The 19,454-nt window shown below is 45.3% G+C and overlaps 1 protein-coding gene across 1 annotated transcript; it reads left to right on the top strand.

Annotated features, from left to right (window-relative positions):
• Window positions 1-15,237: 15,237 nt before the first annotated feature.
• LOC110922318 (transcription factor MYB3R-5) lies at window positions 15,238-19,122 on the top strand. The gene is made up of 9 exons (XM_022166631.1): window positions 15,238-15,425; window positions 15,644-15,767; window positions 16,119-16,170; window positions 16,481-16,538; window positions 16,787-16,881; window positions 16,993-17,096; window positions 17,451-17,579; window positions 17,677-18,515; window positions 18,798-19,122. Exons 2-8 carry the CDS (start codon window positions 15,652-15,654, stop codon window positions 18,500-18,502), a joined length of 1,380 nt encoding a protein of 459 aa, XP_022022323.1. The 5' UTR covers window positions 15,238-15,425; window positions 15,644-15,651; the 3' UTR covers window positions 18,503-18,515; window positions 18,798-19,122.
• Window positions 19,123-19,454: the final 332 nt, after the last annotated feature.

Genomic DNA, 19,454 nt, shown 5'->3' with positions numbered 1-19,454 from the left:
AATTGAAAAACATTAATCTATACGGCCCGTATACAGTTATACGACCCGTATACATTTGGTAAACATCAAAAACTTCAAAAATAAATCCATTGAGCCGTATACTTTTTATAAATCGTATACACTTGTATACGGCTCGTATAACTATATACGGGCCGTATATAATAAATCAAAAAAAACATTCTCTGCGCATTTTTCTTTTCAAAAACATTCTATACGGGCCGTATATTTTGTATACGGCCCGTATACATTAGGGATGTGAAAATAAGATTTAGGGGGTGTGGGAATAAGGGGGCCTTTATAAATGATAACTTCCACCTATAGCCTTTATTTCTTTTCACTAGAAGCCTTAGGTACCATATGTAAACAATAACATGGGTTTTGTAAAGGAAAAAACAAATTGTGTTTGTTTAAAAGTCCATTTAAAATTATAGCCCATTAGCCCAATGAGGATCCTGTTGCAACTTAAGGTTAAAATCCATTGACGAGGCGGGAAAAAGAATAGTTTCACTTTCACACTCACAACCTATTTATATATTGAGAACCAATTTTAACATCCGTCTCGGACTCCTTCCAGTACTCTTTAACCTATTTCTTTTGGATCCCAAGCGAAATAAAATTTGTGCCACTCTTCTAAAAAACTAAATAAAAATTATTCTTTTACATTTATGCAATGTCAAACATTAAGTCAAATGTTATTTTTCTACATGGAGTAATAGGGCTGCAAACGAACTAAATAGAACCGAACGAGGTTTTGTTCATGCTCGTTCGTTTAGCGTTGAATTTGTTCATGATCACATAACCGAACAAAAATGATTGTTCGTTTTCGTTCATTAAGGAATTAAGCTTGTTCACGAATGATTCACGAACACAAATGAACGATTGAACGTATAGCATTATAAAAAAATAAATTAAAAAAACAATATTCTTACTCCCAAACATTTAAATTAAAAAAAAACAATATTCTTACTCCCCAACATTAGACGTAATAACTTTGTTAGACATAATACACATAAACATAATTATTCCAGAATGAAGTTTCAGTGATCTAAGTTTCAAATAACTAAGTTTTTTATGAGATACAAGCTTCGAATGACTAGGGTTTCTAGTTTAAATGTTGGAATGATAAACTAAACATTAAACATTAAAACAAAGACACAAGTTACACACAATTACACTTGTGAGTATGTTTCTAAGATACGGAGACATGGGTTTTGGTGTCATGAAGAGCAAGATTAATCCCTTTCTTCTCTCGCAACTTCAATAAACCATCACTCCTTTTAATATGATTTTCATTGACTTTCTTGATATTTGCAATACTTTAGTCAAAGGCAAAAACCTACTTCAAGTTTCATGTTTATTTGTTCAAACTGAAGAGAGGGGTGGTAGTGGTAGGTTGTGGTGATCGGGAACTGATGAAACAATGGTTAACCGGGCAGGGTTAACACACTGGTCTCGTCAAGAAGGGTTAATCCCTTCCTCTCGGAGATCCTGGCTGGGTCACCGGTGGATGATCTCCTGCACAAGGAAACAAGCCGTGACTCGTAACAAGGAGGATGGGGTGGGGGGTGCTCCTTGTTACCACTCTCCGGCGTGAGAATCAGTAGTTTGCTTGGGAAGCAAAGCAAGATTATCGTAGTAGTTAGAGAGTTGTGAAGAGATACCTCAAACCTGGTTTGGGGTTGGTATTTATAGCCGATGAGTGAAGGAGGAGATTGATGGATGGGCTGACGACGAGCTGCACCGTTGCAGGTGTGTCAGTCTCGCCGGCCGTGGGGGTTACGCCACGTCAGCCCATTGCTTTAATAGCTCTGACAGGGGACTGTCGCCGGCGCCACTTGCCTCGTGGTGTCAGCCACTTGCCTGGCGTGTCAGTCCACTTGTTGGATATGCAGGGTGCGGTGCGAGCCGTATCGCTGCATGCGGTAACGTCTGAAGTTACCGCGTCTCCTACTTGTGATCAAGAAATACGCGAGATGCGGTGTTGGCCGCATCATCGTATGTGGAGACTATTTGCTCGCTTCCCTTGTCGTGACGAAAATGGCCATATGATGCGGTGCCAGCCGCATCGATATGTTCATCTTCTTTCGTACTTGGGTCAAGCTATTCATCTTCGAACCGAATGGGTTCGAAGGATGTGACCGCATGGGTGCGGTTTGCTTACTGGTAGGGGTTTGTTTGATGCGGGTAATGGTCGTTTTGGGACCATACCCCTTCAAGTCCCCCCAGTCTAGTGTTGCTACCTTGTGCAAGTTGCACGTGGGAGGAGTACTGGACTTATGGTGTAGGAAGGTAGTGTGGCAGTCTGGAGAAAATTCTAGGCCAGATCAAACTGGTGATCTGGTAAAAAATCCGGCTATGCCTCTTCCGTACCGGTGAAGGGGTTTCGCTTGATGCGAAATTCTCAGCCGTTGCATGTCATCAGGTGGGTTGCCACCTGTTGGTGTGTTGAAGGCCTGTTAGGGACCTTCATAGTAATGCTGCACAAACTTCGAACCAACCTCTTGGATGGTGGTTCGAAGGTTTGCACATATTTCGAACCTCTTGGAGGTGGTTTCTTCTTCGAACCATTTGCCAGAATGGTGCACGAAGAAGAAAAGAAAAGTTTGTAAACCAACCTTTGCGGTTGGGTTTGAAGGTTTTGGATGTTGTGTTAGAACTTTGCTCAAGTTCTATGTTCAGCATCCTATGACGAGATGACCATCCCTTTTTTGTGGGGTGTTTGTGTTCATCTTGATAGCTCTCAAGTAACCGTACGTTCTTTGCGGTTACTTCGTTGCGTCATTGTTGGCCCTGTTTGGTCGAACAATGTGGATCTAAACTATGGGTAAATAAACATGGTCATAGGCAAGGGGATGCCCATCGTTGTTTATTCCATGCGATCCGTTGGCAGGTAAACAAAGTCATAGGCAGACTTGTTACCGCTGTTCGGACACTTGCTGCTTGATAAGTGCTTGTTTAGAGCACGTATCTGCGTTCTTTCTGGAGCCACTTTCCTTCACGCTCCAATACCGAGTTTATAACGAGGTAGCCTCGTTCGGTGATGTGGAGTGAGCTTTGCTCTTCCGTAGCAACCACTCTGCGGAAGCTATGGTTATGTCTGTAGCTCTTCATGGGTGTCTGCGATGTTGCAGTCCCATTTTCGCTCAAAGTGTGCTTGTTGCACGGATGTAACTCTTGAAGGTTCAGGAGTCAGGGCTGCTGATGTGCGGGCGCGTAGATTCCGTTCCTTCTTTTTTCTGAAGAAGTTGTTCATGCACCCTCTGTGGTTGTGAACCGGACAGGAGGGATTTGAAGCTTGAAGAGAGTGAAGGCAATGCGCTTTGCCTGTTCCTGAGATGCGGTTCAGTCCAAAGAACAACACTGGTTCTGAGCATCTGACACATCTGAATGGGTTCATGTGTGTCACTTCCGCATATTTCACGTGTGCTCGTGAGTGATGCGGAAAAGGTAATATATCCCTTTATAGTATAGATAGATATATTTCTACCTATTTTTTAGGGTATATAAAAAAACGACATGCGGTATGGGTTATGGTGCGGTAAACCAAGAAAACCGCATGCCGCTTAGGTTTTTTGGATAATGTTGTCGCTTTTTCTTGCCTACGTGGCTTGATCGCACGTGTGAGTTGGTAGAAGTTGGTGAGACGTTTCTGCATGTGCTGAAATGAAAGGACATTTGCACTGCCCGAGGCATTAAATGCACTGTAGCAGGGAGTGTAAACGTCTTCTTTGTCAGGCGCGTGGGCGGCCACGCGCGCGTGATAACCGTCAGCTAAAACGGCGCTCGACACGTGTTGTTGCAAGATACGCTCTTTTTGAACGTGATGATTTGCTTTCTCCCTCCGCATTAATTGCGATGGGTATATAAGGGGAAAACCGTTCGTGGTTTCCTCTCACTTGGTCGAAAATTCAAAAAATTTGCCGTTTGAGAGAAAGTTGTCATCTGTCTTCTCCGACGATTCTTTCTGAAATTCCGGTGAGGTTTCTAGTGTTTCTGTTCACCATCTTCTGTTTCTTTGATATTTTTGATGGCTGAACCATCTAGTCCACATAATGTGGAGGGTGAAAACCCTGAACAGCCTTTAGTGGCCGAAGAAGAAGAAGAGGGGGCTGCCGGTGGTGGATTACCGGCGCTGAAGTGGACCAGAAAAAGCTTTGATCGCCTTATGCTTGAGGTCCAAATGCCCTCGGAGTATGGGGCTCGGTACCCATCAGAGGGTGATACTGGTGCCGACGCTCCGGCCGGTTACGTGACCATGTGGTCCGATTTCTTCGTAGATTGTAACCTCCGATTACCGTTGACGGTGTTTGTTGTGGATATCTTGGAGTGGTACAAGGTCCACATTTCTCAAGTGAGTCCATTTGGGATGATTCGGATTCGTAATTTTGAGTTTACCTTTCGTGCTCTTGGCATAGAGCCTACCGTCGGAGATTTCCGACGGTTTTATCAGATGACAGTGTTCATGGGGTTCTTTTCTTTCCGTCAACGAGACGGTACCCCGAAGCTGATGACTCCCCCTAAGGGGATGACGATGTGGAAGAAGAAGTTCTTCTATATCAAGTCTGCTGCCCTTGCGGTGGATATGACGTTTCGGAATGTGACCGAGACGATCATAGCAGAGACCATTGCGATGCCCAGTTTGAAATCAGTGCAATGGTTCCCGCAGCTGCAGACTATTGAGTCTGTGAAGTTGACCAACACGCAACTATGGCTGTTGCGTATGATGTTGAGGAGGGGCAAGAACTCGAAACCCGTGGTGCGGGAAAAGAGCGGTGGTACGTACTTTTTGTTTCTTTACGTTCTTTATCCTTACGTGTGTTACTGACTTTTGTGTCTACTATCAGAAGATGCTCCCGCATGGAGGATGTTTGCTCCGGATTTCGAGGGTACGGTTGAGACCGTAGTTTGTGCGGATGGGGAACAGGATCACAACACTATCATCCGTAGTAACTTCCGGGTGCCTACTGCGGCTGCACTGGCAGTTGAGTTGCCAGTAGGCAAAGGTATACTATCGAAGCTTTGCTACTTGTGTTGATCATGGTGTGTTATTGACGTATTGATTCCATGCAGGTGATCTTGGGGCCTTGGGGGACCCTGAAGCGAAAGGTGTGCCTAAGAGGCAAACTGTGAAGGGCGTGCGCTTTCGCCAAAAGAAGATAAAGGAGGTCACTACTGTGCCTCATCTGGTGCCGCAGGCAGCAGGTATCTCTCATTCCTCTTTTCGTCGACACAAGGATTATGTGATAGTATCTGATACCCTTGAGGGTTTGAGTACAGCCGCGGAGTCACGTTCTGGTGCCGCGAAGAAGCAGGCAGAAGAGGCGGCTGCGGGAGGGACAGCTGCGGGTCCCCCTGTGATTGGTGAGAAGAGGAGGCCAGAGCAGAAAGCTGCTGGTGGTGTTGAAACCAAACGTCGGAGACTAGTAACCAAAAGGTCTGCTCCGGCGCAGAAAAAACCTGCGGTTGTTGTTGGTAAGTGTAGGCTATCTAGTGTTAACTGTTGTGTAACTAGTTCTGATAGCTACTTGACTTTTTTGCAGAGCGTCAAGATGAAGATTTTTCTATCTTCGATGCTCCGGAGTCCCCTCCGCGTGCCATGGGTGTGGGTGGAACGGAGGTGCCGTCGACACCTCCCGTCAAGGTGGTACCTGAGTCAACCGTGCAGAAGGAGGGTACCGCAGAGAATGCTGCGGCCCAAATATTTGATACTGTCGACTCGTCCAACAACCTGATCTCTCCTAATGAGGGAGACGATTTGAGTTTGCGGTTCACTGCTACTGGGAAGCAACATTCTGATGCTGAACCGCAAAAAACTGGCGCTGAAGCGCGGCAGCATGATGCTGGGCCGCAGAAGTCTGCGGTTGATAAGGGTACCAGCTCGTCGGCCGGTGGTGCGGGGTATGACGGGCCTCCAATTCAGCCTGGGGAGTCTGAATTGGAGTATTACTACCGCACCTACTCCCAGGATCGCAGTATGGTGTACCATCGACCCCCCTGGACTGTATTGCAGGGGGATGATATTGCTAACGATCCTGCGGCCTGCAGGGAGATCTTGGGCGGTCTGGGGACCCCCTTTGAAGTTGAGCGGGCTCGTGCCGCACCGCGGGAGCTGCGTATAAACCAGCTCTCGACCATGTTGGTAGGGACTTCCATTGTGGCGAATGCCATGTTGGAAGACTATAAAGTTCTGAGCCGCCGTGAAGAAGAGGCTGTCTGCCTGCGGGCGGAGGCGGAAAAGCTGGTCCAAGCTGCTCGTGCGGGTGCAGAGCAGCTGGAAAAAGATAAAGCTGCTTTTGAGAAGCAGAAACAGACCGCTGAGTGGGCTGCCACTGCCCAACTGAAACAGGTGCGTACCCTTGCTAAACTCCTTGCTGATGAGCGTAAGCGTTGGGAGGAAATTTCATCCAACGAGCGCAAGAAGTGGAACGAATCTTGGGCTAAGCAGAACAATCTTCTGTTTCATACTCGGCAGGAGCTAGCAAACGCCAAGGCGGCAAATGTTGCCTTGGGCAATGAAAAAGCTGCGGCTGAGGCCGCATCGGCTAAAGCGCTGCAGGCGAAGGACGAGGCCCTGAAGGCCCTTGAAGAGGCCAAAGAGGCCGGGGCTCGTGCTGCGAAGGCCCTTGAGGAGGCAAATGTGGAGCGCCTCCGTTTAGACCAAGTCGTTACCAGCTTGCAGGTATGTCTTCTTTAACTGTGCTTGATATTTCATCGCTGGTTCGTAAATGTTTACCCTTGTGAACTGCTTCCTATTGCTGACAGGCTGATGTTCAAGCCCGGGAGGTCGCGGTTACAGATCTTACTGCCCGCGTGTCTGCTGCGGAGGAACGTGCTGACTCCGCTGTGGAGGCCAAGGATGCCTTGGTGTCCTCCCTTAATCAGTTGGAGGCTGACCGTGAATGGATGCGGTCATGCGGTATTTCGCGCGTAAGTATCTTCGTGTTTTAGCTTTCTGTAGACTAACACATGGGACTTACGTGTTGGTTTGAATTTGCAGATTGTCGAGGCGATTATGAATGCCCCTGAGACTGCTGCTGGTTTGAATCTGGTCCGGGATCGCGCTCGGGATGCCGGTTTTAAGGCAGGGTACAACCGCTGCATTGGCCATCTGAACGTGATTACCAAGGGTGGTCATACGGATGAGCGATCGGGGTTCCATGGCGTGGATACCGAGTCGCACCTGAAAGCAGCCGAGGCCGCCTTCTATGACACGTCCCTTGCTTGTATACAGGAATTGGACAGTTGTTTGGATGCCGCGGACTATGTAGACCGCTTGCGGATGCTGTATCCGGATGTTGAAGAGGATGACGCTGCTGGTAACGCTAGAGATGATGCGGGGACCAGTGGTACAAAGTAGGGTTTAGGTTGGCCGGTGTGCCCCTTTTTTGCTGTCCTCTTGTATAGAATAGGAAACCTTATGTAAATCTGTGTAAGCATCATGTTGGTGCCTGAATTTTTTGAATATAAGGTGTTTTGTTCCATTATACAAGTATTGTCAGTTCCTGTATGTTTGAAACGTATGCATGCGGGTCTCTACCCATTGTGAATGGGGTTGAGTATACTCTATACTATTGCGGTATGAGCATGTGTCAATTCCATTGTTTGCCTTTCTGGGCTCAGGAATTGTATTAGGTAAGAAATATGTTTATCCGGTTGGATAGCACTTAAGTCTTTTTTGCCTTGTGTTGGCCTATTACAATAGTTGCGTGTGGCTACCACTTTGTATAGGTATCATAAATGAAGATTTTGCCAATCTGTTTTTTGGATACCGTGAAGTGGAAACACGCATTTGTAATAGTAGTAAACAAACAATAATGTATAAAAAGACTTGTTTATTTATTTGCAAATGACCTGCGGTCCGATAGGTTACATGGGGAGTGTAAGAACATAGCTTACATATAGCAGCGTCTAAGCTGTTGTGCATTCCATGCTCTGGCGATAGGTTCGCCCTCTAGTGTTTGTAACCTGTATGCGCCCTTCCCTAAGACCTCGCTGATGAGGTAGGGTCCTTCCCACTTGGGGGCAAGTTTTCCTGGGCGCTCGGCGTTAGATGCCTCGTTGTCACGTAGGACGTAGTCCCCTGGATTGAAAGTACAAACGCGGACTCGCGCGTTGTAATACTTTTCCAGTTTGGATTTGTATTTGGCCTCGTTGATGGCGGCGTTCTCGCGCCTTTCTTCTAGGAGGTCCAAATCGATCCTACGTTCCCTGTTATTGTCTAGCTTTTCGATAGTCAACATTCTAGGAGATGGGAGGCCCATTTCCGCGGGTATCACCGCTTCAGACCCGTAGACGAGGCTGAAAGGTGTTTCCCCATTGCTTGTTTTTGGGCTAGTGCGGTGAGCCCATAAGATGCTTGGGAGTTCATCGACCCAGCCACGTCTGGCTGTTCCCAATCGTGCTTTGATTCCTTCGACTAGGCCTTTATTTATACTCTCGACTTGGCCGTTCCCTTGCGGGTGTGCGACGGACGAGAATATGTGTTTGATGTTCAGCTCTTCTAGCCATTTTTGGAATTCGTCGGCAGCGAAGTTGGTGCCGTTGTCGGTAACAATGTACATTGGTAAACCGAAACGGCAGATGATGTGCTCCCAAATGAACTTTCTTGTTACCATAGCAGTGGTGGAAGCGAGTGGTTTCGCCTCTACCCATTTTGTGAAGTAATCAACCGCCACTATGATAAATTTAACTGCACCTGGTGCGTCCGGGAATGGTCCCACTACGTCGATTGCCCATTTTTGAAAAGGCCATGCAGTAGTGACGGGGACCAGATTGTTCTTTGGTCGCAAAGTTTTTGGAGCATGGCGCTGGCAGTCCATGCATTTGCGTAATTCTTTTACGGCGTCCAGGTGCATGCCGGGCCAGTAATACCCGGCATTCATGATTTTTGCCACGACCGTGCGTGGTCCAGCGTGTATGCCACATATACCCTCATGTATCTCTCGGATGAGGTATGTGGCATCTTGTGGATTAACGCATCGGAGGAGCGGTCCGAGGTATGACTTTCGGTATAAGATACCGTCTCCCATTTGATAGTGGCACGCTTTGTATTGTAACTTACGTGCCTCTGTTTTGCTCTCGGGAGTCACACCTGACTGAAGGTATGCGATAATTGGTGTCATCCATGACGTTGTTCCGTATTGGATGACACTGACCTGGCGTAGAGGAACCGAAGGATTTTGCAAAATCTCGATACATACCTCCTTTGCCAGGTGTTGGAAGCTGGTGGATGCAAGCTTTGATAGTGCATCCGCAGATTTGTTTTCGCTTCGATTAATGTGTCGAATATTGAATGAAGCGAATTTGGATTTTAGCTGCAGGGCTTGCTCGAGGTAGAGGATCATGATATCCCCTTTGGCGGCATAGTCGCCGCGTACTTGGCCCGCAACTAACAAAGAATCGACATGCGCTTCCAGATGTTGCACGCCGATTTTGACTGCTAAACGTAGCCCGGCTAATAGTGCTTCATATTCTGCCTCGTTGTTCGTGCTTTTAAAATCGAGGCGGATGGCATATGTGAGCTCTTGGCCGTCAGGGCTGACGAGTCGCAGACCTGCGCCCGCACCTTCCTCGTTGGATGCACCATCGGTAAATAGTGTCCATACTTCTGAGGAGGGCGGTGGGGGCGCAGGGTTTTGGGATTCTTTGCATTCTTGGATGCGATCCGCTGGTACTTCAGCGGCGAAATCAGCTAAGATTTGGCCTTTGATGGCAGGGCGTGGTTTGTAATGTATCGTATGTGCGCCCAGCTCAATTGCCCATTTTGCTAATCTCCCAGAGATGTCGGGTTTGGACAGGATCGGGCCGATCCTGTAATTGGTTAGCACTGTGATGATGTGGTTTACGAAGTAGCGTCGTAACCGTCTTGAAGCATGTACCAGTGCTAGTACCAATTTTTCCATTATTGAGTATCTCGTCTCCGGGTCGTTGAGCATTTTGCTGATATAATAGATGGGTGTTTGAACCCCCGCTCGTTCCACTATTAATACCGCGCCCACTGCGTTGTCTGCAGCGGATAGGTATAAGATGAGTGGCTCATCTTTGCATGGTGCGGTTAGTGTTGGGAGTTGTATCAAACACTCCTTCATTTCCCGGAAGGCTTTTTCAGCCTCTGTGGTCCACTGGAATTGTTCTTTCTTTGAACAGCTTCGCAGGGTCTTGATGAAAGGGTATGACTTGGCTGCGTGGTTAGCCAAGAACCTGTTGAGTGCCGCCAGCCTTCCGGCCAGGCGTTGCATATCTTTCATCGATGCAGGCGATGGCATGCGCTCGATCGCCTGCACTTTTTCCGGGTTTACCTTGAATCCATCTTTGGTGACGATGAACCCAAGGAATTTGCCTTCTTCCATTCCAAACGAGCATTTCCCTGGATTGAGCTTCATGTTGACGCTTCGCAGAGTTTGGAATGTTCTTTCTATATCGGTGAGCATGGTATCTTCCTCCATGCTCATGACGACCAGGTCGTCCATATAGATTTCGACACTTTTGCTTATTTGACCGCGGAAAGTGTCGTTCATCAGTTTCTGGTAGGTTGAGCCCGCGTTGCGCAACTTAAACGGCATTTTTGTATAGCAGTAATTTCCGGTTGGGGTCCGGAATGCCGTTTTGTCTTCATCCTCAAGTGCCATTTGTACCTGGTGGTACCCTTTGTAGCAATCGAGGAAACACTTCCACCGAAATGGCGCGAGGTTATCGACCTTTTCGTCGATTTCTGGAAGCGCGTAACAATCCTTGGGGCAGGCCTTGTTAAGGTCCTTGTAATCGACGCACATGCGCCAGCCCCCGGATGGTTTTTCTACCATGACAGGGTTGGATAACCAAGTCTGGTACTTGACTTCCCGCAGTATACCTGCGGAGAGCAGTTCTTCGATCTGCTCTTGCATCGCCTGATTTTTAGCTGACCCAAGGTGGCGTTGGCCTTGGATCACTGGCTTGATACCTGGTTTGGTATTCAAATAGTGTTGCGCTATTTCGCGTGGGACCCCTGTCACGTCTGCGGGAGTCCACGCGAAGATGTCTTGGTTCCTGAAGAGGAGCTCCTTCAGGTGCGCTCTGGTGGTCGAGGATAAGGCGTGACCCAATGTGACCTTCTGTTCCGGATGCTTTGGGTTGAGAACCCATTTTTCCGGTTGGCCGACGGGGGTGGGCCTTGCGACCTTTGTCGGACGTGCTTCGTCCGTCATCATGACGTCCTTGCGGGCGTAGATGATTGCAACCCCCGATGCGGTTGGGAAACCAACCGCGGAGTGGGGGACGGATGTGATCATATTGAAATCTCCTTGGGATTCTCTCCCAAGGAGGACGTCATAATTGGAGGTGTGGGGTAAAACCATGAAGTTTACCTCCTCCGTCCGCGTGTGTTTACCATTGGTAAGACGCACGGGAAATGTAATTTGACCTAGGGGAAAGACTGTTTCCCCTGCGAATCCGGCCAGCGGGTAATCTACGGCTTGCAACCGATCTTTGTCCTCTTGGTCAAATTGATTGAAGCATTGCTCGTAGATTATATCGGATGTACTGCCCGGGTCAATGAACAGACGCTCGGTGCAGTAATGGGCCAGCTGGCCTGAAATGACGACGGCGCGTCTATCACGCGGTCCGCCTCGGACTTTTGGGAAGACGACTTGCTCGTCTTTCCAATCATTGTCCGGTCTTCGTGCCGCTTTGCGCGGCCTACCCTTGCCTCCGTAGATCATGTGAGTGGAAACCACGTACATGGCTTTCTTCCCGGAGGAGGTACCTTCGTTGTGAGGGGTGATATGCTTGGTGGGCTTTTGTCCACCTGGCAAGAGGTGTTGTAGTTTCCCCTCTTTCAACGCCCGCTCAATCTCCAGCCGGAGACTGATGCAGTTGTTGGTGGTGTGGCCCGAGTCCTTGTGGTACTCACAGTATAGTGTGAGGTCCTGACTTTTCTTGGACTTCATTGGTTGGGCCGGTCGCAAGAATTGTGGATCTGCGAGGAGGACCTCTCTTGGCGACTGGTTGATCTCGGTCCATTTGCGGTCCCGAGATTCTTTTCTTGGTGCCCGAGTGTCTCGGGCAGGGTTGTAGCATTGTGGGTCAAACGTGTTGGGTTGCGGGAAATACGGTTTAGTAATATCCCGATTTCCTGTATCCCGGTTTCGTTTGTTGTTACGTTTGGACCCTTGGTGGGATGTTTCGGCTTGGGGTTTTGCCTTTTTGACGTGCGGTTCGAGCGACCGCTGTGTCTGGGCATATGTCTTGACTGCGGTCATGACATCCTCCCATTTTTTAGGCAAACCCTCCTTGCCGGAGATGGTCATGATCATCTCTCTGTCTTTGACGGCCCGAATAAAATGGTTTCGCGCCATTTGGTCCGCCACGTCGCCTATCTCTAGGCATTCTTTATTGTAACGGATGACGAATGCCTCGAGCGATTCGTCATCCCTTCGCCAGATGTTCATGACGTCCAACGAATCGCGTTCGTGGCGTCGCTGTTGGCTAAAATGGGCGAGGAACTTGGCGCGCAAGTCCTCGAAAGAATCCAGTGATCCCACTGGCAAAGAATCAAACCATGCCCTCGCCAGACCGATAAGGGTCTGGGGGAAAAAATTGCACCAGGTGGGTTCGTCCCACCTGCCATTGACGCCTGCGCCTGTGAAGATGTTCATGTGGTCGTCCGGGTCGGTCGAGCCACTGTATTTCCCAATGTTGACTGGGAATTTGTCGTTGTGATATCAGCGTTGGCGATGTGCGGGACGAATTTTGAATTTTCGGCCGCGGCCCTTGGCCTGTATGGTTCGTGCACAGGGCGCTTTGCCGCCCTGAGGTATGTAGTGCGGGGGTGACTGGGAGGAACATAGTTGCGTCCCCCCGGTCTGCTGTTGGTGTCGTGAGACTCCCCGCGGTAGGTTTGATCGTCAGGGTCGGTATGACCGTACCCTTCCGTGTAAGGTTGCGGGCCCAGTCGGCTCTGGATGCCTGGGCCGCGCCTGGAGGCTGACCGCCTCCTATCTTCGCCATAGGGGCCCAGGCGGGTATGCACTGGCCCTCTGGAGCGGGACTCATATGAGGAAGTATCCTCGTTGAGTGTATTGACCGAACAGTAAGATGATCCACGGTCGTCATGTCGGCTTCTGGAAGCCGGACGTGAGTGTAACCTGCCATCGTATTGGAGTATACGGTTGGCAGGTGTGTGTTGTATTGGAGTAGGCCCAGCCTGTACGTTTGCTTCCGTACAAGCGCGGTTGTAAGCCGCTATCAGCAGGTCAGTCTGCTGTTGGTACCAGGAGTGTAAGTCCACGCCTGGTGGGAGCACAGTTGGGGCCTGTGATAAGTCGTGTCCGAACGCAAAGGATGGGATCCTTTGGGTGGACGTGCCAATGTGTCCGGGTTGGGGGGTCGAAGGGTGGACCCCTGTTGGGATCGGGGGATTTGGGTTATCCGCATTGGTGTTTTGGTTATCAGTCATGATCTTGAGAGGGAGAGGGATGGATTAAAAAGTGCTAAGAGTAGCGGTGGGCGCCAATGATGAAACAATGGTTAACCGGGCAGGGTTAACACACTGGTCTCGTCAAGAAGGGTTAATCCCTTCCTCTCGGAGATCCTGGCTGGGTCACCGGTGGATGATCTCCTGCACAAGGAAACAAGCCGTGACTCGTAACAAGGAGGATGGGGTGGGGGGTGCTCCTTGTTACCACTCTCCGGCGTGAGAATCAGTAGTTTGCTTGGGAAGCAAAGCAAGATTATCGTAGTAGTTAGAGAGTTGTGAAGAGATACCTCAAACCTGGTTTGGGGTTGGTATTTATAGCCGAGGAGTGAAGGAGGAGATTGATGGATGGGCTGACGACGAGCTGCACCGTTGCAGGTGTGTCAGTCTCGCCGGCCGTGGGGGTTACGCCACGTCAGCCCATTGCTTTAATAGCTCTGACAGGGGACTGTCGCCGGCGCCACTTGCCTCGTGGTGTCAGCCACTTGCCTGGCGTGTCAGTCCACTTGTTGGATATGCAGGGTGCGGTGCGAGCCGTATCGCTGCATGCGGTAACGTCTGAAGTTACCGCGTCTCCTACTTGTGATCAAGAAATACGCGAGATGCGGTGTTGGCCGCATCATCGTATGTGGAGACTATTTGCTCGCTTCCCTTGTCGTGACGAAAATGGCCATATGATGCGGTGCCAGCCGCATCGATATGTTCATCTTCTTTCGTACTTGGGTCAAGCTATTCATCTTCGAACCGAATGGGTTCGAAGGATGTGACCGCATGGGTGCGGTTTGCTTACTGGTAGGGGTTTGTTTGATGCGGGTAATGGTCGTTTTGGGACCATACCCCTTCAGGAACAAAGAGAAGGAAAATAAATGATTAAAATTATCAACTTACCCTCATGTGTGACTTAACTGAAAATTTTAATTTGGTTAAGGTCAAAGGACAGATGATGCAAGGTTTTTAAAAAGATAAAGGATGATCTTTGACAATTTAAAAGGTAAAGGGCATTTACCAAAAGTTGTTATAAAATAAATGGAGAAATATGTAATTTACCCTAAAAACATAAATGTTGAGAATAAACTAAATAAACGACCATGAATGGACATAAACGAATGTCCATGAACGTAGTTGAACGGAAAAGACCTTTGTTCGTGTCCATTCAGTTAATTAATCGAACGGAATTTCTTATTCATGTTTGTTCGTTTATTAAATGAACAAACGTAAACTAATTTTCCGTTGAACGTTTGTATCGTGTACAAGCCTAATCGTTTGAGAAAGAAGTTAATTTTGGGAAAGATAATATAATAAATAATTTGTAAATAAGAAAGAGGAAACAGAATCCTCCTACAAATAAGATATGGTCCAGCTAAGATCGATCTCCTTTCTTCTAACGTACGCTTGCCAAAATTTGAACGCCTTAAAATCCCCTCCCTCACATTTTCCCGCTATTATGATCTAAATCTCTCTCTCTCTAGCGGTCACCCCTAAATTTACACTGTGTTTCAGAGTTTACTAATGGAAGGAAAGGAAAAGAAACAAAAAGAAAGTAAAAATATTTTGTGTTCCAGAGTTTCATTTAAGAAAGGAAAAGAAAGAAAAATAAAACATATCGTGTTCCCGAGTTTCATTTAAGAAAGGAAAAGATAGGAAATGAAAGGAAAACTAGGCGAAATTCTTTAGTTTTTCTTTCCTTCCGATTTGGGAGGAAGTGGTGGGAAAGACATCTTTTATTTTCCTTTCTCGTCCTTTCCTTTCTCATTTTTACTTTTTTTTCTTATCCCTCGTTAAGTTAACTCGGGAACAGAGCGTTAAGAAGCCCTAGCTACCTCTATACAAATTCTTTCGCATCTTTTTCCGCTCTGTTTCCTTCTCATTAATCAAATCAATTTTTTGACGGTTACAAATCTTCGCTTCCCTTACCTACTTTCTCTCTCTCAACGGATTAATTTTTCAAGCACTCAAATCCTCCTCCTCGTCTTTTGTAAGCTTTTCTCAATTTGCTTTTTTTCTTCACTTGTTCGCAAATGTAGATTCATTAGATGTTATAAATTTCATTTATTTTATTTATTGCTTCAACTGATGATTTATAAAGCAAGTTTCAAGATTTGGATCGCCATTACTTTAACTACTTCTTAATTAGAAATTGATTTTGATGTAAAGGGGGTAATTTTTTATACTCTTTGGATTGTCAATGTGTAGGTTTACTAATGGCTGGTAGAAAGGAGGAGGGACATACCTTCGATTTGAGTAAAGAAGTCGGGTTTACTTCGTGTTCATCGATTTCGGATAGTAGCGGTGATGCTACCACTCCCAGATCTCGTGGGTAAGCTTAATTCATGTTCACCAATGTTTAATCACTTTCACTCCAGTTATGGTTTTTTTAAGTTCATGTGTGTGTGTGTGAGCAAGTATGCTATTTCGTGAACTAGCTGTAGAGTTTGCAAATAGTTATCATTTAATTAGCACACATTGTTTAGTAATAATGTATTTGGATTTAGGGCGTATTCTTACTTCTTAGACACACAACATGATTATATCAATAGGGTTATTTAAAAAAAAAACTTTTATATTATTATTATTTGAAGTAAAAAGAAATTCAAGTGCTTGATCAGAAACAACTTCTTTCCTCAAAGCATAGATTATTGATTTACTTTCTTTTTATTTGTGCTTGTAGAAGTGGTGGTCAAACTAAACGCTCATCACAAGCAGGCTGGACAGATGAAGAGGTTAGTTGCTCGCTATGTGCTCTATTAGCAGTTGAAAAAATGTCTTTCTTGGTCAATCGTTTGGCTGTGAAAACAAACAGGATGTTTTGTTGATCTATTCTCTTGTTCTGTATCAACTTTTCATTTGATAGTTTTTATCATTGATGCAGTTGTATTCACTATTCACTTCTAGTAGATTTATTCTAAACAATACTTTTATTGGCTTTATAAATAAAGCATCCAATTAACATCATTTATCTCTCGACCCTGTTTGGCTACTTTAAAACCTTGATGAAGGATACTAATATATTTTTTGTAATTTGCATTGCAGGACACCATATTAACTGATGTAGTGAAGAAGTACAATGGGAGGAACTGGAAGAAAATAGGTAAGCTTGCAGTCAAGTTGGCTAGGGATTTTGGCTTTACGGATTAACATAGTTGCCCCTTTCACATTCAGCATGTCAATGACTATTGTAGTGCATGCTTATTCACCTCTTTCTTTTTCTTCTCTTGATCAGAAGCACATCATAGAACTTTTATAAGAGCAATTCAATAAAGTGTTACCAGTTTAATACTTTTTATAATTTCAATATTTCATCTTATTTTATGCTTTTTTTTTCTTTGTCTTGTGAAGCTGAATCTATTCCAGGACGATCAGATGTTCAATGCCTGCATCGCTGGCAGAAAGTTCTTAATCCTGAACTAGTCAAAGGGCCTTGGACCAAAGAGGTATCTTTTGGATTATATTTCTAGAAGATTCATTAAGTTATGGTTTTATTTTGCTGTTTTTGTCATGTTCAACAAAATAGTTATAAATTTTATATGTAAACCTCTGTTCAGGAAGATGATCGTATTAAAGAGTTGGTTGAAAAGCATGGCTGTAAGAAATGGTCACTTATTGCAAAACATTTGGCTGGTCGAATTGGCAAGCAATGCCGGGAGAGGTAAGCACTATTATTCTATTAGTTTGTTTACACATCTTTGTATGCATCAGTTTTTAGTGTCAAATATTTCAGGCACCTGAATACATAACCTTGTTTTTGTGCTAGCTACGGACCGAGTGGTATATTGTTTGTCCTAGAAAAAACATATTTTTAATTAAAAGTGCGATCCATCTCATACCCTTCTAACGTAACAAGTTTTCAGTCATTCCCTTTATTTAAACTTGTTCTATATTCACACACCAAGCTTCTATTGGTGACTAACATTCGTCAACTGCTTTGACTTAATGCGTCTGATTATTTATATGGATGGAGTTATTTTGTCGACTAACATGAGACATATTGTATGATTTTTAGGTGGCACAACCATTTAGATCCAGCCATAAAGAAAGATGCATGGACAGATGAGGAGGAAGCAACTCTTGCATATTACCACCAGATATATGGCAACAAATGGGCTGAAATTGCTAGATTCCTACCTGGAAGGTACACAGAAAATATCTTTATTCTTCAACATATTAGCAAATTAAGGGCATGAAGAGATTGAGATTTTGAAACGCTTGTTTAATTACTTAACTTACAGGACTGACAATGCAATTAAGAATCACTGGAATAGCACAAAGAGGAGACTAGATCTAAACATGCCACCGGCTTTTCCTACTAGAAATATAGCCCCTGAGCTTAGTGTAGTTAAAAAGAGAAACAGGGGAATGGAACAGAACACCAGTGAAAATAAGTTTTCTACCCAAACAAATACTTGCTCGACAAATTTGGCTCTTGGAAATAGTAAAATTGGTTTTACCAATGATGACTCTCTAGGGTTTGCTAGGTATGCAAAAATCCACAAAGTTGAACCATCAACTTCCCCGGATTTGAAACCTGATAATTCCTTTTTAAGTCTGTCAATATTGGGATTTAGTGAGGGCAGTACTCAAATGACTGAGATTTATGAAACACCTCCTAGTCGCTCTGTGTGTTACCAGCCTAAGAAGTTGGCCAAATTTGTAGAAAATGGTGGATCTGGAACGCCAAGTACAGCCAACAGTTCTAAATGCGATCAAATTTCTTGCTCTACTCCCCCTGGTCTTGCATTAAGTATCTCCATTAATAGTAGCAGTCCAGAATCTATTTTGAGGAATTCGGGACTCAGTTATAAGAATACTCCTTCCATCATAAGGAAAAGAACTCCAAGGAAAACTGCTGGTCATGACTGCAGCAAAGATGTTGAGACTAGTGACCTGGAAAAAGAAAAGTGTGATTCAGTCTCTTGGCTGCATAGATCTCAACCGTCTTTAGGGAGACGTTTGGACTACATGTTCGATGCAGAGTGTGACCCAACCATAGTTAGATGTTGCAGCCCAGGTTCTGTTGCTCCATCCTCAAAAGCAAATGTGATGCTGACTCCTTGATTTAGTTCAGTTAGTAAGTTCCTCTTTCTATACATACATAGATGATGGTTAAACATGCAGGTCACACGGTTTGATTGCTAGTCGAAAAAGATTTAAAGTTTTATAAATTTCAATAATAATCTGTATTCCGAGTTAAAAGAGTCACTTGGGGCAACTTTTCACATTAATTAAATTTTCTTGTTTTAACCGTTTGACCCATTAGAGAGAAGATAATAAAAAGCGACCACTCACAAGTAAACCTTTGTTTGTTAATGGTTTGAGTATCTTATTTGTTTTCTTATTTTGGTGAGTGCAGACATAATAAATCTCCTAAGACAACCTGTGATATATAATATATAGCAAATGGTGGTGCAATGGAAGTCGCTAGCTTGATAGAATTCAGGTGATAAAAATGGCTTGTTTTTGCCTGATACTTGTTTGGCTGGATCCAGATTCCCATCTCAAAACTTCATACTTTAATTAATAATGGCACCATACTTCTTATGTGAATATTATTATTATCTTTTTTCTTTCCTGTAAGACAGACAGACAGACAGTTTTGTTTTGGACTGACTGACTATATGATGGTATCAATAATTGAGTATGGTTGTGTTACTAATGAAAGATACAACTTTTGATTCTATATGGTTCTACAGGCATGAGTTGTATATTTTCAATAGATTTGGGAACTGCGACACACCTAGAACAACTATCCTATCCACTGATATTGGCATATCAAATAAATAAAACTTCAAGTCTAAATATAATCATGTTTTGATGGTCACACGTTCATGAAACCTTCCGAGTAAACATATTGGCTTTTCTGTATTCATGCTAATGCAATGATGTTTTCAAAATTACTCTGTCGATCCATCAATTTTTGGATTTCACCAATTTAACTGGCTGGTTTGGTTTTGTAAACTTGGGTCATGTTATTCACATGTCCTTTTCACTCTCTCTCTCTCTCTTTCTC

Source organism: Helianthus annuus, chromosome 17 (assembly GCF_002127325.2).
Source record: "Helianthus annuus cultivar XRQ/B chromosome 17, HanXRQr2.0-SUNRISE, whole genome shotgun sequence".
NCBI lineage: Eukaryota > Viridiplantae > Streptophyta > Magnoliopsida > Asterales > Asteraceae > Helianthus > Helianthus annuus.
The sequence above is the reverse complement of the archived record's forward strand: the minus strand, read 5'-3'. Positions and strand labels throughout refer to the sequence as shown.

What these genes read in the sequence shown, in the direction of transcription:
- LOC110922318 (XM_022166631.1), top strand. Translation starts at nt 15,652, where the DNA reads ATGGCTGGTAGAAAGGAGGAGGGACATACCTTCGATTTGAGTAAAGAA. An exon ending in AAGGGCCTTGGACCAAAGAG is followed by an intron (nt 16,882 to 16,992) that starts GTATCTTTTGGA and finishes ACCTCTGTTCAG; the next exon opens with GAAGATGATCGTATTAAAGA. An exon ending in GGCAAGCAATGCCGGGAGAG is followed by an intron (nt 17,097 to 17,450) that starts GTAAGCACTATT and finishes TATGATTTTTAG; the next exon opens with GTGGCACAACCATTTAGATC.